General features: G+C 34.9%; 2 protein-coding genes and 1 long non-coding RNA gene across 3 annotated transcripts; 1 reads left to right on the top strand and 2 right to left on the bottom strand.

Annotated features, from left to right (window-relative positions):
* Positions 1–1,255: 1,255 nt before the first annotated feature.
* LOC143591895 (uncharacterized) lies at positions 1,256–1,588 on the top strand. The gene has a single exon (XM_077071958.1). It carries the CDS (start codon positions 1,256–1,258, stop codon positions 1,586–1,588), a length of 333 nt encoding a protein of 110 aa, XP_076928073.1.
* Positions 1,589–11,254: 9,666 nt separating this feature from the next.
* LOC143591899 (uncharacterized) lies at positions 11,255–11,942 on the bottom strand. The gene is made up of 3 exons (XR_013145799.1): positions 11,862–11,942; positions 11,673–11,761; positions 11,255–11,583 (listed from the first exon to the last, which is right to left on the bottom strand). It is a non-coding gene; the product is annotated as an uncharacterized LOC143591899 (long non-coding RNA).
* Positions 11,943–19,372: 7,430 nt separating this feature from the next.
* LOC143591898 (leucine-rich repeat receptor protein kinase HPCA1-like) lies at positions 19,373–26,197 on the bottom strand. Its single transcript, XM_077071960.1, has 19 exons — positions 26,108–26,197; positions 25,897–26,017; positions 25,760–25,831; positions 25,532–25,606; positions 25,367–25,438; positions 24,662–24,823; positions 24,493–24,567; positions 24,349–24,420; positions 24,199–24,270; positions 24,011–24,079; positions 23,820–23,891; positions 23,493–23,561; positions 23,032–23,163; positions 22,101–22,573; positions 21,880–22,020; positions 21,102–21,244; positions 20,814–21,033; positions 20,292–20,527; positions 19,373–19,768 (listed from the first exon to the last, which is right to left on the bottom strand). The coding sequence occupies exons 1-19, from the start codon at positions 26,187–26,189 to the stop codon at positions 19,373–19,375; spliced, it is 2,754 nt and encodes a 917-aa protein (XP_076928075.1). The 5' UTR covers positions 26,190–26,197.
* Positions 26,198–26,577: the final 380 nt, after the last annotated feature.

Genomic DNA, 26,577 nt, shown 5'->3' with positions numbered 1-26,577 from the left:
GTCAAAGTCAAAATCGTCAAGAACAATAACAGTCAACAGACCTCAGATATGCGATTAAACCCCAATTCTTAACGAAATAACATGATTTTGGTATCATTGAACTCGCAATCACATCGCCTACAAACCCTAGGTGTCCAACCAGCCACACATTCGTGTTTAAAAGGTGCGATTTGTGCATCTTTGTTACGGGTTCTATTGGTTAACAATTAACCTAGCAAATGTTAACGAATTTCAGCAGGATTTGCTTTGTTGGATTCGCTTTTACCATATGCAAACAGATCTAAGATTTCCTAGATGAATCTGAACATAAATAAACGATTTCAGATTATAAACGTACCTTAAACGAGTTGAACTACGAACACGAGCTGGTCCTTGATGCAGGTTCGGTTCGTCACAACATTCTAGCACCAAAAATCTCGGGTTTTCAACTTCGGATCTAGGCTCGGGTTAAAGGATAATGTTTGTGTGTGTTTTCCAAGGTGTAGGCTATGGTGTAGAGATGGATAAAAAAATAGAAATGATTAAGGTTTAAGGGGTATTTATACTCCCTTAAGCCCATAGACCTAATGCCCATTGCATCTCTTATTCCATCTTCTAAAGTCCAAGCCCGCCTTCTATTAGTTAATTGTCTAAACCAATAAACGACACACTATCAAATAACGAAATTTCATTTATTATTATAATCGAAAGTAGGATGTTACAAAACCGATGCGTCAGCTCACGGGTTAAGAGTTGTGTTAATGCAATAAAAGCATCTCATTGCATTCATTAGAAATGCTCTCTTTCCTCGTCAACAGTTACTATCTGTCTATGAAAAGGAACTCCTAGCCATTTTACTTGCAGTGAAGCAATGTCATTATTATTTGATCACCGGTCATTTCCTTATTCGTAGTGACCAACAAAGTTTGAAGCATTTATTAACGCAAAAGGTGACGACACCATTACAACATAAATGGTTGGCGAAATTAATGGGTTACGATTACTCGATAGATTATAAAAAAGGAAAAGAAAATATGGCAGCGGATGCACTCTCAAGAGTCGAGAGTACCACCCTTTTTGAAATGGGATCTTCCACTTTTTCACGTGGGTGAAATGGGTGTCTTTCGCGGAGTGGTGGTATAACACTACATTTCATACGTCAATCGGAAAATCACCTTTTGAAGCACTATATGGGTATCCTCCACCATTATACATTCCCTACATACCTAAAGATGCGGCACTTTCTGATGTTCATGACTTTATGCAAGATAAAGAGATGGTAGTTAAGTTGCTAAAGCAATCACTTTTGAAGGCGCAAAGCCGCATGAAACAACAAGCTGACAAACGCCGATCTGAACGAGAATTCGAGGTGGGAACGTGGGTTTCCCACAAACTTCGTCCTTACAAGCAAAATTCAGTTCGGATGCATAAGCACTCTAAACTTGGTCCCATGTACTTTGGTCCTTTCTTAGTGTTGGAAAGCGTTGGTAAGGTGGCTTACAAATTAGACATTCCGAACGAGGTGCAAATCCATCCTGTGTTTCATGTTTCATTGCTCAAAGAGGCTTCGGAACCGCCGGGTAAGATCATTCTGTTACCGGTGGACTAGCAATTTCGTCTTACCCCGGTGTCGGTGTTGGATCGCCGTCTAGTGAAGAGAGGAAACCAAGCAGCCATGAAGGTCTTGGTGCAGTGGGTAGGTCAAACAAAGCAAGATGTCACCTGGAAGTTTTTGGACGACATGAAGCTACGTTTTCTTGAGTTCGATGAGCTTACTTCTTGTGGACAAGAAGTCGGTTAAGGGAGGAGTATTGTTACGTTATTTCCTTATTCTCTCCATTATGTTTTCCTTTTGCTATGTATTGCGTAGATAATGCATTGTTTTGATGTTTCTATTATGTAGAGGGGTACAATTGTAACTCTCAAACTATGGTATGTTTATATTTGGATGGAATGTATTCTCTAGAGATCATCCAGAAATTAAACCAATTCTCCATCTCTTAGTTTTTCTCTTCTATTGATCCTAACCCTAACACGACCCGGGTTGGGTATCGCGGGTCTGGCCATCTTCTCTTCCACTTAAACCATGTAAAATCCGCAAGTCCCGAACCGATCAAACCCGATTATTCATAATAGGGTCGGATCCCGGGTCGTTAGAATACCACTAAACGGCCAGGTTCGGGTCTCACAAGATTTGACCCGTTTACAGACCCCTAATTCCCATAGCTCAATTCACAAAATCATATCCCCAAAATTATAACATTACCTAATCATAAGAATTTTTTTTATGGTTGTGAAGATTACCAGGCCGATGGTTGTGAAGCCAAAAGATATATAGACTTGGATCGATTCATTAAATTTTTCCAAAGTCAAAAAGCCAAGCGATGGAAGGTATTATATTCACATGCTGGTGGATGATTTGAAAGACTTGAAATAAAGCTATTCTCACCTTCGAGAATTCTTCAAGCTCTTGAAGATGGTACCAAATTACTTTTCAAAGACACTCTTCATTCGATGTAATTTTTTTATGCGGGTTTTTCCTTTTCTAACCGGCATCTTTATTTAAATAAATTCTGCAGTTCAAATAAAACCATTAATATTTATAACATGTTAAACATGACTTGAGAAAACACTATGTTTTCCTAATTATCATTTGAATATAATGAATTCTAAGAGCATGCTCAACTAATCCATCAAATTTTGTGAGAGGAGTTTTTATAATATATGGTGTGATTTAGGGTTGTGAGTTAAAGAAATAAAAAATGTTGTAATTTTTCTATATATTTGAAAAATTACTCTAATACCCTATAATTTTTTAAATATTTTTTTAAAGTAGTTGTGAGTAGAGTAGAGAGAAAAGAGAATGATAAAGTTATATAAAAGTATTATTTGATTAACTAAAAGATATTGGATTTTAATAATCCGAACTTTGACATATTGGCCGATAATAATCTCAACTTAAGAAATTCTCTAGGTTAATCCTAACTTTCTCCCTATTGAGCTTCTCTAAGCCTTTTCCTAACGAAAACTAACCTGGTTTGATTTATGACAAATAATGTTATTTCTCCAAGTTGGGGGGAGGGGAGACAATTTTAAAAGGTAATTAAACTTCAAAATCAAATGTCTCCGCCGCATCGTCGTCGCCATCGTCCCGCCACATCCGCCTCCGCCTCTGCCGCCATAGCCGCCACCACTATGCATATTATAGGTTTATATTATTAATTAATATGTGGTAGTGGCGGCGGTGGCGGTGGTAGGACGATGGTGGCGGTGGTGGTGGTGGTGATGGGTTTTGAAGTTTAATTTTTTAGTTGTCTCCCAAACTTGGAGAAATGGAAATTTTTTACCCTAAAACTTACCAGGTTAGTCTCCGTTAGGTAAATGCTCGATGAAGGTCAATAGGTTGAAAGTTGGGATTAACCTATGAAATATCTTAAGTTGGGATTAATATCGACCAATAGGCCAAACTTCGAATTATTAAAATCCAATATCACGTTAATTAAAAAGGAGAGAAAATGCAGTGAGTTTTAATGTAATTTTAGATTTAGGAATATGGATTGGATGTGATTTCTCTAAGTGTAGTGATAGAATATAGTCTAGTAATAAATTCATTGGCATCTTGAATTTTTTTGCAATTGTTAAAAACTTGTGTACCCTTTGCGCGCGTTGCGCGAGGACCTTGATAATGGGATTGATGTTGAGTGCGTTTGTTATAAAGGGTTGGAATTTATCTTTCGCACAATCGTGTTTTAAATTTATAAAAGTGATTTCTACTAAGACTAAACACACACAAAATAGTCAAGTGTACCTATCGTATATGTAGAATAGTATTGGTAAGAACAAAGTATCGATTCGTGGACACAAATATTTCTAATAATAAATCTTCTTTTTTAATTCAATCGGAGAGTTTAATCATATTGAGATGATTTTTAAAACTTTCATAAATATATATATATATATATATATATATATATGTGTGTGTGTGTGTGTGTGTGTGTGTGTGTGTGTGTGTGAACAAAAAGAGAAATTCTAAACGAGTAATTCAATTATGTGAAGGTTACCATCTAAGATCAAGAATCCACTCCATTCTTCCTTGATGATTATAATGTAAATATGTGATAAACTTGCCTTAATAATATATGATAGAATAGCCTCTTATTTCTAAGTGAATATATTCTATGAAATAAAAGAAAGTAGCATGCATATTTTCAAGTCCACCCTTGCTTAATCTCATGCTACCACGAGAATGTCAATTTAAGTAGGCAAATAGTTTAGTAAAGTAGAAATATTAGGATTGACTTCGAGTTCTCAAATATAAATTCTAACAACTTCGGGTGATTATTAGGATTGACTTCGAGTTCGAGAATGTCAATTTAAGTAGGCAAATAGTTTAGTAAAGTAGAAATATTAGGATTGACTTCGAGTTCTCAAATATAAATTCTAACAACTTCGGGTGATTATAGTTAAGTCACACAACCTCCCCTTGGTTGATTTAACTAGGTTATAATTACACATTTCTTTAACATATGATTTCTTTAACTAGCATGATAACCTAAGAAATCGTGTCAAAAATGTTATTTCAGAATTAACAAGACTAAAGAAATAGATCATAGCTTAAATCTCATCATTTCTAAGTACAATATAAGGATCCAATTTTTATCTTATATAAGTTATCAAGATATTTTTTTTACCATTTCTAGTCTCCAAGAACATGAATGAATCATGAATGATTGTTAGTCATTAACCTTAATTTGTTGAGTTAAAGTGATAAAATATTTTTCATCAAAGGATAATTGCAATATAACCAATTACTTTACTAAACTAAATCACATATTTAAGATAATCATCAAGTAGAAGAAATCTTCTTCATAGAAATTAGATGGTAAATGGAGTTTAGCTCATAATGAGCATGGTTATGAACATCAAAAGAGATGAAGATAACAAACACATGATCAAACTAGAACAATCTAACCAAATGTTGGATGAATATTTCGTCTTCAATGGTGATGGATTATGATAATGATTGATCATGATGATGATAGCCTCTAAGCCTTAAAATCTCCACAAGATCTTCAATATGTGTGTAAGACTAAAGGGTGTACATACCATTTTGCTTCCTAATTCGCATTGCCACCTCAGCCCCACATCATACTAATGTGGGTGTTTTTATAAGTGAAAACTGTATAGAACTTTTCTTCAAGCACACCAAATGAATGTAGCATGCTCCACTATTTATAGGCAGTCTGGAAGTTCAGGCATGACCCCGTGTCTTAGGAGGCACACCACGGTTGTCCAGCAGCTGTCCACTCGCATTTAATGCTTTGTCAGATCGTACATCCTGAATCACCAAGGGGGCGTGCTTCATGAGGAACGGCCCCCGTGTTTTGGGTGCATGTTACATTTTATTTTGTCTTTTATGAAAAGTGACCACGGCCAGATGTCCAGTATTTTGTCTTTTGTTGCAGATTCTTGTATTTTCTTGCACAATAAGGCATGTGGGCGTGTTCCATGAATCACGGGGGCGTGTTTTGCTGTTTTTTTTGGGTTTTCTTTAATTTTTCTTTGGCTTTTCATTCGTTTTTTTATTTGAGGCTTGGATTCACCTGAAAATACATTTTAGCAAGACAAGTTGTTATTTGAACTATATTATTTGATAGAAGTTGCAGTTTTTAGAGATTATTTGATGCTAAAAATATGTATATTTTTATATACATCAAACATTCCCACACTTAAACTTTGTTTGTTCTCAAGCAAGCTACTTATAAATATTCTCTAAAAATAGCAAGTTAGGACCATAGATTAATCATCCACAAAAGAGTTCCAAGAAAATGAGAACAAAATAACCAACCTTATATCATAAGAATATATGTAGTGATATATAATAAAGCGATTTGTTTTTTATGAGCTTCTATTTATGCAAAACGTCATGTTCTCACAATGTTCACTCACACTCGATATTATATCTGATCATACATGTGAGGTATGTATGTGAACACTCTCAGGCAAAATGTGACATGTGATAAATAAGCTTGTAACAAGTTCAAATATCCCCCTTGTGAAGGGTTGCATAGATCAGAAGGTAATATGGCTGGTTTTGTTTGAATAGGGATTTGATATTTCGTGGTGGTTCAAGTGTTTCGGCTAATGATGGTGAGGATGGTAAATACAACTTCTAGTTTTGTCGAGGATATGAATCAGTTCTTCATCAATCCTTTTCTGAACAAAACTCCCAACTCTAATGGATCGTTCGGTTTGAGCCTAATAGCCTCCACCCTTATTAGTTCGGTATATTCATATTGAGACTGAGTTTGACTTTTTCAACATCTTCCTTCATGGGACCATATTTCGCATCCTAAGCATCGTTCACATCTTTTTGCTCTTCTTTTCATTGCGCTTTTGGAAACTCCACGAAATGGTGGCCTTTGTTCGTCTTGGCGCCACTTTGTCCTCACCTCATTGCTAAAGAGAAAACTTCTCTCCCTAAGTTCCGGAGGCAACCTAGGTTTTGCGAAATGTATGCAGCAAAGGAAATTGATGTCGAAACAATGCATTTTCAGGGTCTGCCGGTAAAAGATCAGTGTTGTATTTTGCCGGTGAGATGGATAAAGTGGTAAGGTTTTTTTGATAAGGTTTTTGGGTTTTGTAATTTGGAGAATGGTTTGAGGGATTTGTGATAATATTACCTTTTTTTTATACGACGCTTCGTGCGGTTTTGAAATGAACACTTGAGACAAATTCTAAATCACATGAAACATATGACTCACTCAATGCTTGGCATGAGGTTGATCTCACAGTAATGGGGGATTGGGTATAAACGCCATATTTTGCATAAATTTATTCTCAACATTACAAAACTACTTTTTACTTTTTCACTTTTTTTGGTTATAGTAGATTTTTAGTTGGTTATTTGCAAAAACTTTTCTTAGATTTTCTTTAGGTTTTGTTATAAAAATTTCAGAGTTAATTAAAACTTTTCGCGGAATAATAAAAGTCAATCATTTCTTACAAACCATAGAATACTCGTCTTAAAACATCGCAAATTGTCTTAACATAAAACATAAGATAAAACAACACTTCTTCCATCTTTAGATGCCATCCATTCAATCCATGCCATGTGTCATCCTCATGCTAGCTCTTTTAACCTATTTACCTGCGTGCATACTAAAAGTTAGTTACGCTGATTGAGTTCTAGTTAATCAAGAAACATAAAATTCATACACTTACTTATATATACGCATCCGAAGATACATATAACATACTTAGCATGTTACCTTTCTTTCCTACTTACATACATACTTTCATTCTTTCTTTCATACTTACATACATACATAATTATTTATATGTTTTTAAGAGTATTTCGCCATAAAATCTTCGCAGGTATTATTAGGGTTTGTTCCCTACATTCACAGATATTACTAGGGTATGTTCCCTGCATTCGCATATATTATTAGGGTTTCTTCCCTACATTCGTAGATATTATTAGGGTATGTTCCCTTCATACCCGTACAACCATACATTCATACAATTATATAAATCCATCCTTACTCATATCCTTTCACATACATACAACATTCATAAGGCATACACTTACCACTTAAGGTAAGTGTATCCACATAGATTATGCACACAGCCCCAAAAACATAACAAGGAAATGGGGCTAGAAACTCACCTGGATTCTGTTACGTTCGGAGTTAATCGTAAACCCCCTCCTTAGTTGTGCACAACTGACTGTAATAAGGCACATGAGTTAACTACTACTCTAGTACTCGTTTGCGTACTTGGCCCTTCTTTCTAGGTTTTTCTCATTTTACATTACCTTTCATTATTAATTGGTTCCTTGTTCTTAGTGTATTTACGTATAAGTCTATGTTCTTAGCTTATATACGTACACGTCATACATACATATTCGGCATACGTAGCTACACGTTATTCATATATATACGTTCTACATGCATATACGGTATACATACATACACGACATGCATACATACACACTATAGGTACATACACGACATACATACATACATGCACGGTATACATACATACACGATGCACATACATACATGTCTTATATACATATACGGCTTACACACATACATGGTGTACATACATACACGCTATATATACATATACGATTTACATACATACACGATGTACATACATACACGGTGCACATACATTCACGCCTTATATACATATACGGCTTACACACATACACGGTGCACATACATACACGCCTTATATACATATACGGCTTTACACACATACACGGTGTACATACATACACGGTGCACATACATACACGGTGCACATACATACACGCCTTATATACATATACGCATGCATACTTATACGGCCTACATACTTATACGGCCTATACGTATACGGCCATATACATATACGGCGGGCTATACTTATACGGCTTATACGATCAGACCAGCCTTCTTCTTTGCGTTTTTAATGGTATAAAACTCAATTATAGTATAATACTAGCTGAGTGCCCGCGTAATGCAGCGGGATGTGCACGTAACTCGACATTGAACGTATAGTATGTGTCAGTACATACGTAAATAGATGACAGTGTGCACGTAGCCTAAAATTTGACACGTAACTCGTGCAAAGATAGTTGCGTGTAATCGAAGATTGAACACGTGTAACCGGCCCAGAATGCACGTTACTGACATAAAACATGCTTAACCAACACCATGCGTGTAATTCATAACGATTATCGGTGCAGGGCGCTATGTTGAGCGCTTACCAAGATTTGGTTATATGCGTTACGTGGTGCTGAACACGCGTTTATCGGCCCCGGTACATGTAACCAAAGGCATCTGTGTAACCGGTGACGAAAATCAAGAAGCAAACCCGAAATATACAGTAATTTCAAATAAATCACTTTTGTAAACCAACCCGTTTTGGCCCTAAACCCGTTCCGACTCGACATCGATCTGACCTTGCCCTTATGTACTCGAACCCGAACCAAATTAACCATTTTTCTTGTATCGACTTGTTCTGACTCTAATCCACTTTTACAAATGACCCAAGCTCACCCGACTCGACTTGTTACCAATTCTACACGGTTATCGCGTAACATGTTAACTTTTTAAAACTAAAAAACTATAGCAATACCATCTCAAATTAAAGAGAATAAAATACTTGTTTTTATGATGTAGTTATTTTTAAAAAAACAATATTAACATGTGAAAAGATATGTCCGTTATTAAAAAGTCGAGGGGTAGTTGGTTTTGAATTAGGGGGTATATGTGTAACTATTATCTAAATTTACAAAAAAATTATGAAGTTGAGGGACCAAAGTTATAAGTATATTTTGAAGGAATGAAAATAATTAATTACCCTTAATTTTTATATCTTTGATGCATTGTGTGTTGTACATAAAGCATTGAGTTTGGTACCTCTTAAAATTTAAGAAGTCCCTCACTCATGCTTTATATATAGTATAGATGATTGACGTTCATCAGTGGCCTAAACTCCGGTTCAAGCTATAAAGAAAACAAAGAAATAACAAAACATCATATAGCATTTAAAATGTATGCCAACATAATCAAGTTGTGCAATGGTCTCAAAGAGCTAAAGTTGTTTTATTGGGTAATTGGGTAATCAAGTCATGCAACTAGCAGACTAATAAACCCACTTGTGAGGTGTGGTTTTCAAAACCTTTTTTGAGAAAAGTATGCTCGACAACCACCTTTTTTATTGTTAATAAAGAAACTGTTGTATAGGTGACACTGTTGAATAATAAACTTCTATTACTAAATAAAAAAACAAAATCGAATTAACAATATTTTAATTTGGGTTAACATGGACACGCACTTGAGCACATATATACAAAGTGACAAAGACATAGATGAACACGCGGAACATGAAGACGAATCGACATCTCCAACGACACTCATATGTGTAACTAATATATTGCCCACCACACGAGAAGTTGCTGATTGTCTAGAAAAATATTTGTTGACTTCAAGTTGAGATGTCACCAGGCGGGTTGACAAGCCTTGTGCAAGAACCTTAACAAAAAATAAATACATTTAATCACTCGCTCACACGATAGTGTATTGAAAATCACAACGATGTGTACTCAAGCATTACATGAAAGCATTTTGTGTATTTCGTCATTTAGATGCAAAGCTTCATGTAATGTCCCGTTTTCACAATATTCATAAGGAAATTTGATTGTTTACATCTTTGATTATTTGCCTTTGGTAACAAGGGTTTTGCTTCTACGTACTTTGACTCTAGTTTCTTGAGTGATTTCTCAAGTGTTGTCTTTTTGATCACGCTCTATTTTGTTAGAACTTAATTCCCGCTTGCAGTTCTTTAGCGCAGAGTTTAAGTGTATCAATATCTCGGCTGCAGCTAGTTTTTTTGTAGAATATTTTCTAGTTGTGGCTTCTGTACAGCTGCTAATGCTTCCGCCCTTTCCCCGTCTTAAATGAAATTTGAAAAGGACATTAATGCATGTTTAAAAAGAGGATGCAAACGATAACACAATGGTAAAAATATTAATAATAAGTTATAATAGTATGTCACCTGAGTTGGCTTCTTGTGCTGTTTTTGCATGTTCAGCCGTTAATCTGTCTATTGCATTGCATTCACAGAGAAGACAAGCTACTTGTTCATGGAGGTTCTTTACAGATTCCTCTATTATTTATTAATATACAATTAGGGTCGAAAGTCACCACGGGAGAGGTGTTTTGCTATGCTTCTTTGAAGTGGTCGTGACAATCGGGCCCTGACTTTAGCCCGATATTCATAAGTCATAAGAATTATAAATTAGAAAATAATAGGTATCAATTAATAATTAAATGAATATATTAGAGTGTCAAAACTAGCCTTGTTATCTCCTTCTCCGAGATCTTGATTATTAATACTTTTAGCACATGTTAAAGCTGCATCATGTGTTCCAAATGTGATGAACCCGTAATCCTTTCTTCTGACAGAGGGCATGTTACGGGCCAGCGCATTTTTTTTCCACCGACCCGTATTTTTTCAGAAGATCCCGCACCCGAACCTCGTCCCCGGAAGCAGGCAGGCCATCTATAAAGACCGTCTTAACCTGGAAAAATATTAAGTCTAAATCGGTTAACAAATCAAACAAGTTGAGGTCAAAACAAATGATATTAAAGTGTCGGCCGTAATGCATTGGGTCCACCCCACAATCACATTTTCAATCCACTTCAGAACTTCAAAATATATAAATAACGTGTTAAACACAGGTACAAACCTTGTATTACTACAAATATGATCTATCATTTTTAAAACTAAGTGATTCAGAGATACATATACGTATACGTGTATGTAAGCGTGTGTGTATGTTTGTGTGTATACAACCAAACAGTTGACCTGGGTCATGACCTCATCACCAGGGTGAATAAAAGAATCTGCAAAAGAAACCTTAGCGGGTCTATCAACACCAAATGTCACGTTTCTATTTTGCAGAAGCTTATACACATCCATGGCATCCGATCGTGAAGAAAATTCCAAAAATGCAAAGCCCCGACTAAATCCTTTACTTTGGCTGTCTTCAACCAATGTCAAATCTTCCACAGTATCAACTCCATACTTCTTCAACTTTTCTTTTAACTGGATTCACATTTAATATCAGTGAGCGATAATTATCAATTAACTTTAACAGTTTAACTAACATTACACAAGACACCAAGTCTACTTACAGCTTCCTTGGTCCATGTCTTGCATATGTTCCCAAAAATAAAGTATCACTGTCTTGACCTGGTGTAACACCACATTCTTTCCCATTACCCTGAATTTGGTGATACGAAAGACGTTATTTGACTTCAATATGCTATCAAATCAGAATTTTCTCTAAATACCTATAACTATGTGAAAAAAAAAGGAAATACCACAGGGTTTTTTAGTTCTACCCAAGCTCGGTTTGCTTGCTTAGCAGTGGCGAAACGAATGAACGCAAACCCTTTGTTCTTTGTTTGAGCATTCATCATATGCCTAACTTCCGAAATTTCGCCAACTGCACTAAACACTTTCCTAAGATCACTTTCAGTTGCATCTTTATCCAATCCACCAACAAAGATTTCGCCAAATTGATTCTATTTATTTATGTGAAAGTGTACAAATTACATAAAAAAACACAATAGTAGATTCAATTCATCTGTGTAAAAATACATCAATGTTGCGAAAAAAACAATTCGCTTACAGGGTCCTGTAATTTAAGCAGCAAGAGAGAAAAGTTGCAAAAGAGACGTAGCGACGAACTGGTTGCCATTGTTGGGATGATTAATCAGGATATGGTCGTAGCTACCCCAATCTATCGATTAGAAGGAGAAGAATCAATTGTTGACAAAAACCCAAACCCTAGATGTGATTTGGGAACCGAATAATTAAAGATGAGGTCTTAAAGCATACTTCAACTGAAACGGATGGTGGGGGGGGGGGGGGGGGGGTTGAATCGTGGGTAGATTGAAGGGTAAAGCATTCACTTAGAATGATATCATTGATCTTGCAAAGTAATGAATGAAATTGAATATCGCCGGAGCAATGAATGCTCGGAGCCCAGACCAGAGTACTCAATTCAGTATTAAATTCAACGGGCGTCTCATAGAGAGAGGGTGGGGAAGCGGAAAGGTTGCCAGTATGTATTATAATGTAACTAGTATGAGTGTCTGCGCGTTGCGGTGGGCAGGCAGGGGATGTGTTCGGTATGGGGTCAATTTGCGGTGTGTTGGTGACGCATAGAGAATTCAGTCAGTAACTGTTTAGGGCAATGTAGCGAGTGCATGATCGGTGTAAGTGAGCAAATAACTTATATAATTGAATAAGAAACAGATCTATTGTGATTAGAATTGGATGTAAGGAGTTAACTATAAATAATGCATAACTATACGATGTTATAAAGCAGATTAGTTGGATTAGGTTCCATCCATTAGTGGCCCCTACGTTGATTGTATATGATTTAGTTTGTAGCATAACTGGACAAAAAATGCATTCGAGAAGTAATAATAACTTGTTATCATAAAGACATGTTTTTATGTTGTGAAATTCACCCGAGCGGTGGTGTAATGGTTGGCTCGTTCTAACCACATGAAAAGCTAGTAAGGAGAACAATAGTATATAGTTCAGGAAAGGTGGAACAAAACATTCCTTTCATAATATCAAAATATTTTTTGGAAAACCACATGACTTGTTTGACTATTTTGAACCTTTTTTCCGAATTCATTTCAAGCGCCTATTTGGACCTGCTTGACTTCTTGATTTTAATTCACTACCTGAACTGGTTATCACTAATTCATTATGTTTTGACCTGTTTCATTTTAATACACCATATTTTGACTCGTGTGTGTGTGTGTATATATATATATATCAGTTACAACTATACTTTGAACCTTTTCGTTTTAAGTCACCATGTTTTGTCCTGTTTAATTTTAATACACCAGATTTTGGTCGGTTTCATCTTAAAATGACATATTTTGGCCCGTTTCATTTTAATTCAACGTTTTTTGGCCCGTTTAATTTTGTTTCCCCGTAGTTTGATCTGTTCATATATTCAACCGTTTCATTCTAATACACCATATTTTGACTTGTTTATATATCAGTTAACTATAATTTGATTCCTTTCGTTTTAAGTCACCATGTTTTGACCAGTTTCATTTAAATGTGTGTAACATCATCGGCTAATTCATCGGTGGGCCTTCTTTAAAGAAAACAAAAAACTATGTTATAGAAATTTTGAGTCATTGGTGGGTCTTCTTTAACCTAATCATGACAAAAAAAACATTAAAAAAATTATATAACACTAACAAAAACAATAAATTAAACAAAATTATTTGTTTCTTCATAACAAAAAAAGTTTTATTAGCTCGCATTATAATATAAGTTAATTAAAAATGATTTGGTATTATTTGTGTGATATGAAAGTGCCTTTGTCAAAGAAACATCCCGACCCCACTAACAATAATGGAACCAGCCACGTTGGCGTCGGTTAAAAGTGTCGTTATTTTAGAGGTATAAAAAACAGCAAGGAGGACAAAAGTAAACTCTTAAAAAGTTTAGTTATTTTAGGGGTATAAAAAACATCAAGGACGACAAAAGTTATCTCTTAAGGTTTCCGAAAATTAATATGAAGAAAACTATTGGTGTACGTTTTTTTAATCCTAATAAGAACATTAAACTTTGTTAAGGACAATAGGACCGTTAGTATTAGAATTTCAAACCTCAAAAACAAAGTGTCTGTTTTTATTGTTTTTATTGGCGAGGACCGCACCATATTTCTGGCTGGAACTGGAAGGTGGTCAACTCTTTCAATGGTAAAACTTGACCCGACACCGCTAGAGTTGGTGAATTTGCTCTTTTTAAAAGTAAACATAAAAATATTAAATATTGTTATTGACATGGTACATAAACTTAGATTATAGTGGAATAAAGTTTAAATACTTGAGTTTTCAAAGTGAAAGATGCCATAGTCAATATCAAAAACTATTACGCTGCCTCCCCTATTTTTGACACCAAATGAAAAGCTCTCCCTGCATCACCAAGCACCAGCACCAGCACCAGCACCAGCACCAGCACCAACAAAGACAAACGGTTTCCGGTAAGAGGAGGAGAGAGGGATGCGTCTCCATTCATGAGAACTCGAGCTGCAACTAAATGGTACCTTTCATAGCATCCTCAATTGCAGTTATAGAAGCTTCACAATTTGTATTATATTCAATCAGTTTCCCATCACTGTTCCAGGCACGTATCTTTGGCTAACCCATTTGGAACGGGGGGAAGCATTAAATACACGAATCCGAGAAGAAAACCAGAAGCGAAACCACCAAGACGAGCAAAATTATCGACATGTGACAGAATCCCAACAGCCTGATTAACTGCAATAGTGATCACAAGAGTCAATAATGCTGACATCTGAACATAAAAGTATCAAACTGTTAGAAAAATTATCTTTAAAATGCAGTTGTTGAGAAATGAGGACATGTGAGCACATACCTTATTAGCATATATAGTCCAATTAGTTATAAGTTCTGAAAGCATTCCACCCAACACTCCAAAAACTGCATCCGAAACACCAACTGATATACTGGACTGAAGAAAAAGTGCATATAACAAACTGCCACCAAACCCGGGGATCACATATTGCAAATATACAAGAAAATTATCAAATCGGTTAAGGTTTATCTTTAATATGAAGGTTACTTTAACAATGTAATCAAAGTTGGTTACTTTATAATTTCTATATTTAGTAATGAGATGTATATTGATGATGAATAAAGTCATAAGCTTTAACATCATAGCCACTTCACTTACCGAACCCGAAATCTTGCTTAAGTCGAATGTCAATTAAGTAAAGACTTAACATGTTTGCCAATAAATGAAAAAGTCTACAGTGCAACCAAATGCAAGTAATCAGACGCCAAACGTAGACGCCAAACCTGGTGATCATCAACCGCTTTTCTCACATCCAAAGCCCCAGTTTTTTCTAGCTTAAAAAGATATAAATGTGCATTTTCAGATTTTCAGTATATGAACAACCTTTAAAAATACCATAAAACATAGGCCTATTAGAATTTATGGTAGAACTGCAAAAGACAGCAATAAAAGTTACAAATTTATAGAAAATTGCACAAGTTTTTAAAAACTATAACTTTAGTAAATAAAAAAAATTAAACATTTACTATGTTACTACCAACCTGAGCTAGAGAATGCACTTGATCACAAAAGTCCATCGCCGCTTCCTTGTATGGTATGACAACACTATAAGTAATGATCAAAAGTCAAATATTGTGGTCAACATGTATAAATAGACACATACTTGTAGCCAGCAAAGCTCGTTTCGGTTTGGTTTCTGCCTTTTCAATTTTGGGTCTTTGTTTTAGTTTTTTATTGTATGTTTCATTTGAATTCGATTTAGCCTTTTTGTTTCGTTTCGGTTTCAGTTTTCTTTAGATTTTAGTCTCGTTTCGGTTCCATATTTTTTTGTTTCGGTTCGGTTTCAATTTATTATTTTAATTCGATATCTTTGGTTTGAAGTTTCATTTAGATGTGTTTGGTTGATGGTTTTGACTCATTTTTGTTTTAGTTTTGATGTTTTTTAGTTACTTTTGGGTTTGGTTTCAGTTTTTTCGGATTTTTTTTAATTTCGTTTCCATTTCAGTGTATTCGACTACTTAGTTTCAGTTTGGTTTCATTTTTTTTTATTTAATTTTTGTTCGATTTGGTTTCAATGACATCATAAAAGAGTAATTAGCTCATATGACAGTTGTTGGTTCGGTTTTAATTTTCAACGGTTCGATTTCGGTTTTCTATAATAAAAACCGTTACTAACGGTTTGGCTCAAATTTTGCCCTAAAAAAGTCTAAACCGGACTGTGAACAACCGTAGGTGTGGTCATGGCGCTTGGCATATCGGTAAATTTTTTTTTTCTAAAAAACCAGTAAATCTAATGACACTTAGAAAAAATACACAAACAAAAGACGAAAAAAAGGGCCAATTGTATTCGGTCTAATTCAAAACTTAAAGATTTACTTACATATCAATGCAGATGAATTACGAAGACGGGTCTGGTAGTAAAATCAACAAAAAACCAGTTAAAATGCCACTTATATCGAAAAGCCAGTTGTATTCGGGCTCGGCTCATTCACACCTGAATCAAAATCCATAAAAAACGAATGCAGATGAATTACGAACGCGGGTCTGGTAATAAAAATCAACAAAAAACCAGTTAAAATGCCACTTATATCGAAAAACCAGTTGTATTCGGACTCGGCTCGTTCACACCCCAATCAAAATCCATAAAAAACGAATGCAGATGAATTACGAAGGCGGGTCTGTTTAATGCCGAATCCAAATCTGATAGAGTGGTTAATGCCACTTATGTAGTAAAATCCATAAAAACCATAAAAAAACCAGTTAAAAACAGGAAAAAAAAAAGTCTGGTTATGTTATTTTAAAACACAAAATTACTGTTTGAATAAAAAAGTCCCGGTATGAAGTAAGATGTACACATATCGTTGCATAAATAATCTTACCTGTTTGAATAAAAAACCAAGAAAAACTGAAGTACGAATAAAATAAGTCAACAAAGAGAAAACAGAGCATAAGATAGAATTAGAGTGAATACGATTGGCCCCGAATCAAAATCCAATGAAAAAAAGGAAAACCATAAAAATCTATAAAAAGTCAGTTATGTAAAATCCATAATATTCTACCAATCACGAAGCCTAACAAACCGTTACATGTTTCGCTCATTTTCTGAATACGAGCTGCACAATGTCATTCGTCAATATCGTTACTCTTGCGGCTTCCATTAGAACAACTACCGTGGACAAGCTTTATTCAAGTTTGTGTTTCAAAATATACCAATGAAGTGAATGAGGCAAAAATAAATTTGGTGAAAAAACACTAACCTTTCGGCTACCAATCGCACAACAAAATCACTCGCAATCAGATGACGGTCAGTAAGGAAACATAAATCTTAATCCATTCACTAAGCTATACAATTAGCATACGATAAGTGATTAGTAACACAAGTATTAATAAAAAAACACTTTTTTTCTCAGCAGACAACAAAAAAACAATTAACACATACAAATACACATAATCAAACTATGAATTTGTACACAAAACCACAAAATCAAATCAATAAAAAAGAAAAAATTACGATTCTCATCTGGAGTGACCAAGTGACTGCTTAAATTCAGAGCTATTTTAAGGGTGCTCTCGTAAACGTGTATAACACGAGTTATGAATAAACTGAAATCAAACAGACGGAGAAAAATAAAAACAAAATAACCACTTCAGCCGATGTAAATGAACCATGATAATGTATAAAAACAGAACCACCAATTAACCCGATTATTGTTGAATTAAAAGCAAACTAAAATAGGAGTGGAAGTACCTTGAATCACACGAACGATGACAACCCGAACAACAACAACCTAAACAAATGCAAAGAAAGCAAACGATAACAAATAACCATATTACATATTGAAATATTGCATTTAATTAGTACTTTTGCATGTTAATTTAACTGAATATGTTGAGAATGAAATAGCGTGCATACCACACAGATGCCCAAATCTCAGAATTAAGATTCTGGTAGCCGGCATGGAGAGTTAGCAGATCAACATGTAAAGATTTATGGGTATCGTGTTGGCTGCAATTAAATTGAACGATGAATAAACTGAAGATTCCCTTGAACCAACAATGAGAATGAAGGAGCCAGAGGTCTTTGATGACAAACGATTCAATTGTTGCATTCAATCGATCAAACAATACCATTCAATTACTTTGAATAGGTAACGGTCGATGTTGAATTGAATTCGCCGGAAAGCACTGAGAATACGCCATATTTATGGTCATTGAATATTACGGCGTCTCATGAGAGAGAGTATAGAAAGGTCAAAAGTTGCTAATATGTATTATAATATAGATATAGATAAGATAGATATTTGTAACATTATTTTTATCTGGCATTAGTACATTTAATATGGTACTTATTTATTATAACATATAAGTAGTTACATAGATCTTTTATTAAATCATTTTTAGTACCAAACCCCGTGTATTACGGGGCTCTAATCTAGCATTAATTTATAACAACGTAGCACATGGCTCAAAACACGGAAAATTCTCAAGGTCCACATGTTTTATTAAAACTATAAAGGGAGATATTCGAACCCACCATCTGTTATAAAACGAAGTCAAAATCACTAAACTATTTGTTAAACTTTGTGTAAGGGTTCATCCTACAATTTATGAAGGGGCTCAACACAGTTTCTTCCTATAACATTTTATTAAAATTTCAAAACTTGGGGGTTCATGGAACCCCCTCGGCTCAAGCTAAACCGGACCCTGTGTGTTTTCTAAAGCATGGGGGAGCTCAGCGACTAGGGTTCCTGTTCCTATTTGTGGCTGATGGCAATCCGCAACTTTGGAGCAACTTAATTACGTTACCAAGTTAAGCCATGGAAGGAATCGTATTTTAATTGTGTGTCTGATACTGTCACATGGGTTCTATATATAGAAAATAACATTACATTTGAATAGCTTTAAAATAAAACAATTACCTAGCTAGCTAGTGTAATGTACATTTTTAAGACTGTTAAGTTATGAAATAATTAAAAAATAAGTTTATGTAATCATATCAAAGAAACATATAATGGAATATTAAATTGTAAAAATCCAACGTAATTGATTATGTTACATGGAAAACTCAAAAGCATAAAAATATCAATTTCGTATAATTTTATATCTCTAGATCTTATTAAGTGTTGTTATATATACACACATACAATACAACAGTTGCATGGTATATAAAGCCTCATCACTTAGGTTCGATCACCTATGTAGATTTGTTTTAAATTCCATAGACAAACTGTTTGCATCAGAAACCGAATCACCATCATGGATGATAAAGGTCCCCAACACTTCCTGTATTTTGACTTGAGAAGGTCAAAGACAAGTCACCACCACCGGCTAATTCTATAATGGTTTCAATCTCTCTCACAACATCTCCCATTTTGGGCCGGTCAACTCCTGAATCTTGGAGACAACTCATGGCTAACTCAAGAAACTTGGCCAAACCTCCAAGTGTTCGGAATGTACCAAGAGACTCATCAAGAATCGTGTAGAGGCCATTTGACTTGCCAATGGCTTCTTCAACCTCTCTCACAATGTATTTACCGTTTTTTAATGGTGGTCTTGCTGTTAACAGCTCAAGTAGTACAACTCCAAAACTGTAAACATCACTCTTTTCTGTCAATTGTTCGGTCAATAGGTATTCTGGATCCATGTATCCCTGCATTACAAGTGATCAACCAACATTACATAACATAAACTAAAAACAAATACCATGGATGATGCATATTTCGTCTAGGGATTGCAATGGGAGGGGTATTGATAATCCTAGTCCCTTACCTGATTATAAAATCATGTCCCATACCCGTTGGGTATTAGATTTACCTGCTACTTATATATATATATATAATTACATGATGTGTCTTTCAAATACATTTCTTACCATATATATTTGGGAAAAATTAGTGGATTACTTGATTACTTTATAGCCCAAATTCAAAGGAGAATAAAAATAAAAAGAAAATATTTACATGTTTAGTTCGGGTAAAGGGGCCGGTATATAAGTTTTAGGTATTCAGGTCATGTATACCAAATACCATACCCATACCATATGCTTTAGGTTTTCCCATCATGTTCAGGTTCGTTTGCATTCTTATCTTTGTCTTTGCGACGTTTTCCACCCGTTAATGGGATGATAGTTTTAATCTTAAACGGTTAGAGAAAAGAGAGGAATGGTCACTTACTGCTGTCCCCTTGACTTGAGTAGAAACATAACCCTTTGATTCATCTCCCACCAGCTTGGATATTCCAAAATCAGCAACCTTTGCAGTGAAATGTTCATCCAAAAGAATATTGTTTGATTTGATGTCCCTGTGTATGATGGGAGGGTTTGCGAGCTCATGCAAGTATGTTACACCTTTGGCAGAATCAAGAGCTATTTTAAGTCTCTTCATCCAATCCAACCTTATTTTTGTCTCTCCTGAAATATGCAATTATACAAGAAAAATAAACTTTCAAAGTTTTTGCATGACTCAATATGTAATGGTAACAAAAGCACATTTAGAAATATGAAATAAGATGTTTTATGTATCTAAGATACACTTATTACAGCTCTCTACCCATTTCACATGTTACTTTTAGCATGATTTTTTTTTATTTTTATTTGTCTGACCTAGAGAAGAAACTTACAGCTCTCCATTAGCTCTTATGGTATTCCCTATCATTTCTGTTATCTAAAATTAAAACTTGAAAAAAAGTACATTTACCTGAAAGATTATCTTTTAAAGTACCATTTGAAATGTACTCGTAGACAAGCATTTGTTCACCTTGCTCGTAACAGAAACCCACAAGTGCTACAACGTTTTTATGATGAATACGGGAGAGAAGCTCGATTTCAGTTTTAAATTCTTGGGCACCCTGCAATGACCCTTGTTGAGCTCTTTTGACTGCAACTACATGACCAGTGTCAAGAGTCCCTTTGTACACCTGTCAGTGACCATCTTAATCATATTAGAAATCTATGAATTACCTAATAATAAGTTGGAAGCTTATACCTTCCCATAGCCCCCAGTTCCAATCATGTTATCTTCTGAAAAATTGTTGGTGCATCTTTTGAGTTCTGCAAATGAACACCTTCTTGCTCCTTTCAGTTGAGGAGCACCACCCGCATCACTGCCATTATCCAATCCCCATGATGCTGCATTGTCACATAACATACAAATGAAGAAATATGGATTTGTCATAAAAGTTACAATATCCTAGACGTTGGAAAGTTAGTAGGCAGGTTGGGTATCAGGTTAAAAAACAGGTTTCATTTAGAATGTCTCAAAATGAATCATGCAAATTGAGTTGACCCACAAACACTTTTTACCATTTTATACAAATTCTTGAAGTGTTGTGCAATAATAATCTACTTTCGAAGAAATAATATGAAATAGGAGGTAATAATCATTAAAAATGCACTTGAAACTACCTTAGGTTCCTTTTAGCTTAACTTATTAGTAGGCGGGTTGGGTAGCAAGTTAAAACAGGTTTCTTTTAGAATGTCTCAGAATGGATCATGCAAGTTGAGCTGACCCACAAACACGTTTTACCATATTATGCAAATTCTCGAAGTGTAAAATATGAGGTGAAGAACTATGTTGTGCCAGACTTTTTGAAAATACAATACGAAATAGGAGGCTATAAGCATTAAAAATGCACTTGAAACTACTTTAGGTTCTTGTTAGCTTAACTTAATTTTTTTCCCATTAGGGATAAACCATAACCCAAATCCGCCAAAGTATAACTATCACCTCTGAAAAATCTTGCCTATATTTCAACTCGTCTTACCAAACGGTTTATTTTCTTTTGCTTTTGTTGCTTTTCTTTTCTGATAGATGCCATAAGTGATAGCCAAGGCTATTAGCAACAGGACCACAACACCACCAACAACAGAGCCAATATTGACGCCATTATTCGATGACTTGTTTTCTGTGGATACTCAAAATTAGAAAATAAATTACTCATAGTTCAGAATTCTAAATTTATCATATGTAAAATTGAGTTAGTACCTGGAAAGCAACAATAGCTTTCATCAAGAAAGAATAAAGGTCCATAAAATGGTAGAGCAAAGAGCTGGCGGTTGATCACTGTCCCAATTGAAGAGACAGATGATCGGTCAAAATAATCTTGACTAGAGGGAAAAATGTGCAATCTATATTGAAGGTATTTTAATTCATCAAGAGTTGCATTGGATATAGATATTGAGTCCACTGGAAGTTGACCGGATCGAAGAGCTGATATTAAAGTATCATGGAGAGTTGTAAGGTAGGTTGCATTCTCCAAATTCGAGAACGAATGTGAGAAAAAATATATGGTTCCAATGTATGGATTTGTGCATGTACAGTTGGGACTAAGAACTTTAGATGAACCACAATTCACAGGTGGACAACTCTTTGATGGTAAAGAAGTTGGTATACTGGGCTTTCTAGTGGTACAATATCTTCCTGTTGATCCAGCTTCACAAATTGGATTGTTGTCAATACTGCACAATTGTAGAAGACTATTTTGTAAGATTGTAAGGGACCGTTGAAACAAACCAAACCGTCCAAACAAAGTAAATCACCCTGGTGAAGCATGATTAAGAATTATATATATATATATTGGCGAAACAAACCAAACCGGTAACCGTCCAAACAGCTTGAAAAAAACAGGTTGGACGGTTCAGTTCACAGTGTGGAATATGGAACCCGATGTATACTTTTCTATTTCAATTTTCGAATATGCATTTTTATTCGTGCATAAAATACATAAACTATCTTTTTTAAAGTCGAATACAAACTAACACTTACCAAAAACTAAACAAAGAAAAAACAGTTCAAACCATTAATGGTTCAAAAGAGCTAGCCACCTCTTCAAAACTATTATACTTAGGATGGTTATTATATAGTAGGGTGAAAAGTGGAAATCGAACAGAAAGATTAAAGATACATGGAATCTTACTTTAAGCTCAAATTGTATGTGGGATATTCAAGGAAGTTAGTGATGGAATTGTTTCTGAGATCAGCAATCAAATCACTGCTATAACGGTCACCGATATCTAGTGTTCCATTAATATTGTTGTTGCTTAGCACCCTGTCAATAGATAAACAAAGAGAGAGCACAAAGTATTCGTACAAAATTAGAAATGAAGACATATATATGTAAATCTACAAACACAAAACATATGCCATGTTTTATTGTTTGAAATATTGGAAATATAACCATACGTGACTCAAATATTTACAAGATTAGCACATAGACACTGTATATATTTGAGGTCACGTTTAGGTATATTATCAAACTAAAGCATGGACACTGCATTTTTTACGGTGTCCATGTTTGATTTAATCATATTAACACATGGACATTGTATATATTTGAGGTCACGTTTAGGTAAAAGAAAACATTCAGCTGATACTCACAAACTCTCCAACTGAGGATGGAAGACATCTGATGGAATTTCTCCTTGGAGCTGTGTCTTTTCCATTAATCTGTTGGTGAAAGAAAAATCAGACACACACTTGGACTTTGACAAGTATTTAAAAAAACTGTATTCTACAACTTGCAACAGTGACAAGATAGTGTAGAAATTTGGTAAGTATTATATTTTAGCCAATTTTTCTAATTAACGAAAATAAAACCCAATTTGACCCGTTTGTAAGTAAATTTGTTGAAATTGCCACGTCTATTAGAAAGGAATGTATGAAAATTATATACAACTTAAAAAGAAAGTAAAAAAAAAACATTACACTGTGTTCAATGATAAAAGTGTAAACCATGTAGGAATATCAGATTCATCAAAACTATTATTGCTCATGTCCCTGCAAATGGTAAGGTAAATGGAATATGAAATTACCAACAGAATAAAAACTAACTTATAAATTATCTTTATAAATGCTATTAGCATAGTACCACATTCAAAAGGTTTAAATCAACTTACACATAAGAGAGTGAGTTCATTCCTAACAGATTTGGAATAGGTCCACTAAGGTTATTGTTTGACAAGTACCTGAAAGTGAATGTATCTACCAATTAATGCCAACCTTCAAATCAACTAGTCCAAAACATGGTAACCAGCAATTGAAAAATTATAGTAAAAGATTGGTTGAATTATTTCTTATCACTTACAGCTCACTGAGAGTTTGAAGATTCGATAGATTCTGAGGCACTGTCCCACTCAAAGAATTCGAGTCCATGCGTCTGTGAAATAAAAGATGGAATTATTTAATACACATGGAAATCCATAATGTTTAATGATTATTAATAACTGATACTTACATCACTTCAAGAGTCTTAACGGTTCCTATCGAAGAAGGAATTGTTCCAGATAATTGGTTGTTGTTAACTATACTGTTAAAAAATTAAGCATCTGCATCAAAACAAAATTTGTACAGATGTTTTTGCAGCTACCGCAATACTTACACATGTATTAGGCTCATGTTTGAGTGGAAAAGTTGAGATCGAATGGGACCAGATAACCGATTATTTGCCAAATGGCTGCATTATGACCAAAATATTGCATGCATAAGTACTATTGATCAGTTCAAAAGTTGGAAACTCAAATATGTGGTATACTAAAGATAGAATGTACAAGTGTTTTGCTTTCACTAGCTTGTCGAGGCCAGGGGATGTTTCGTTAGAGATGGGAATGGGTCCTGTAAGCTGATTATCACTTAAATCCAACCATGATATATTAGTTAAATTACCAATGGATGGTGGGATGGTTCCAATAAAGCTATTATTATTGAGACCTCTGCAAAATAAAAATCAAATCAAATCAAATCAGGAACTGGATTAGAAATATACAAATAAAACTAGTGGGTGGACGGGACAATAAGAAATCAATGCGGGTTTAGGTTGAAAGAAGCGGGCGGATGTGAAATTGGTTGTGCATGATTGACCAAAAAAACACTTTGGTCTATTCTTCGAGAAACAATCATAAGTAACTAATTAACGTGTTAATTATAATGAACCAAATATATTAGTATTACTCAAATATATAATATTTGTATTAATGAATAGACTTTGGACGACTTTCACCATGTTTGACCCATTTCCCTCTAGCTATTACGTATGATTTGACCCCGATAACGTACACACATACCAAATTTACCCATGCATAAATATATGAGGAAATTCCAACTTTAAACATATGATGATAGAAAAATCTCAACGATGTAAGAAATGGTACACTTTGAGACTTGTGTCTTAGAAGGCACAAAAAGGTGATGTATAAAGTTGCCACCAAATGCTTGGCCTTATATTATGTAAATAGACAAGAATTTGGAACACTTACAAAAAGATTAGCTGCTTGAGGGATCCTATTGAATCAGGGATTGGACCCCTAAAACTACAACCAACCAGGATCCTACATGCATGGTTAAACAAGAAAAACCAGTCATCAAGGAAAAACTGATACAAATAAGTTTGCTGCATTTAAGAAACAAAATGGAACTCTTACAATGTCGTCAAGTTCTTCAAATTCTGAATAGATGGTGGAAGAGTGGCTCTAATCCCCTTGTTGTTGGAAAGATCTCTACATGCAAAAAATCTTACTCAACACTAATTTTGAACTAAGGAAGTGCTAAATCATGCATATACATATATATATATGTAAAGTATGATAGCGAGAACAATAACAAAGAAAACAGGCGTCGATGCACAAATTGTAACGGAACTGAAAACCTACAAATATTGCAACATGGAAAGTGATGGAATGTCTCCAATGTCATTAGTTCTCACCCCAGTACCTGCCAATACCCTGTAAAGAAGGAAGATTAAGATAATTCTAGTGACCCCTATAAGATTAAAACACATACGACATACAAGTTTGTTACACGCGAGTTGGTACAGTTGATTCCTTCCCATCTACTTCCACATGGATCTGCACCCTTCCACTGAGGTGGTAGATTTTTCCAGCTAGACTTGAGAGCATTTAGCACAGCAACTACAAGTATATATATCCAATTTATGCAACATATGAACAAACTATGGAGGTAACAAAAATTAGAAACACAAAACTATCATCACAACTTACGATCGTTCGAATTTGTCACCGCTGCAATTACCATAACCTGACTGCAAATAACTATCAGCCATAACCGAATTTTCGGATCCATTTCTCTAAGGAAAAGTGACTTAGTGAGCAAATGGCCACATAATGTTGGATTAATTTATGTCACATTGGCTTCAAAACAGAATAAAAAATTACGAGCTGATGGATGATATACATGTAGACCTGGTCATTGTGCATGAAATGAATCCTAACTGTTTTAAACTCCCACTAAAATCAGACAAGACCATTTCAATATGTTTGTTGGTGTTGACATCACTGGGAAGAATAATTATAATGGTGACGATATACATTCATTTTTTTAACCATATATATGGAGTCTATGTAATGGATAATAGAGTGGTAGGTGATGAACGTTACCTGCTCCCACCGTAGACTATATTTTTTTACAAGTATAATAAAACCAATACACCTCATTTTATTCCTAGAAAATT

This window comes from Bidens hawaiensis, unplaced genomic scaffold, assembly GCF_021521415.1.
Source record: "Bidens hawaiensis isolate Kalapana, Puna unplaced genomic scaffold, B.hawaiensis_p1.1 tig00040140_1, whole genome shotgun sequence".
NCBI classification, from domain to species: domain Eukaryota; kingdom Viridiplantae; phylum Streptophyta; class Magnoliopsida; order Asterales; family Asteraceae; genus Bidens; species Bidens hawaiensis.
Note: the sequence above shows the minus strand (reverse complement) of the source record. Positions and strands in the feature narration are given on the sequence as shown.

What these genes read in the sequence shown, in the direction of transcription:
- LOC143591898 (XM_077071960.1), bottom strand. Translation starts at nt 26,189, where the DNA reads ATGGATCCGAAAATTCGGTTATGGCTGATAGTTATTTGCAGTCAGGTT. An exon ending in TTGAAGAACTTGACGACATT is followed by an intron (nt 25,439 to 25,531) that starts GTAAGAGTTCCA and finishes CCATGCATGTAG; the next exon opens with GATCCTGGTTGGTTGTAGTT. An exon ending in ACATACAATTTGAGCTTAAA is followed by an intron (nt 22,574 to 23,031) that starts GTAAGATTCCAT and finishes ACAATTGTGCAG; the next exon opens with TATTGACAACAATCCAATTT.
- LOC143591895 (XM_077071958.1), top strand. Translation starts at nt 1,256, where the DNA reads ATGGTAGTTAAGTTGCTAAAGCAATCACTTTTGAAGGCGCAAAGCCGC.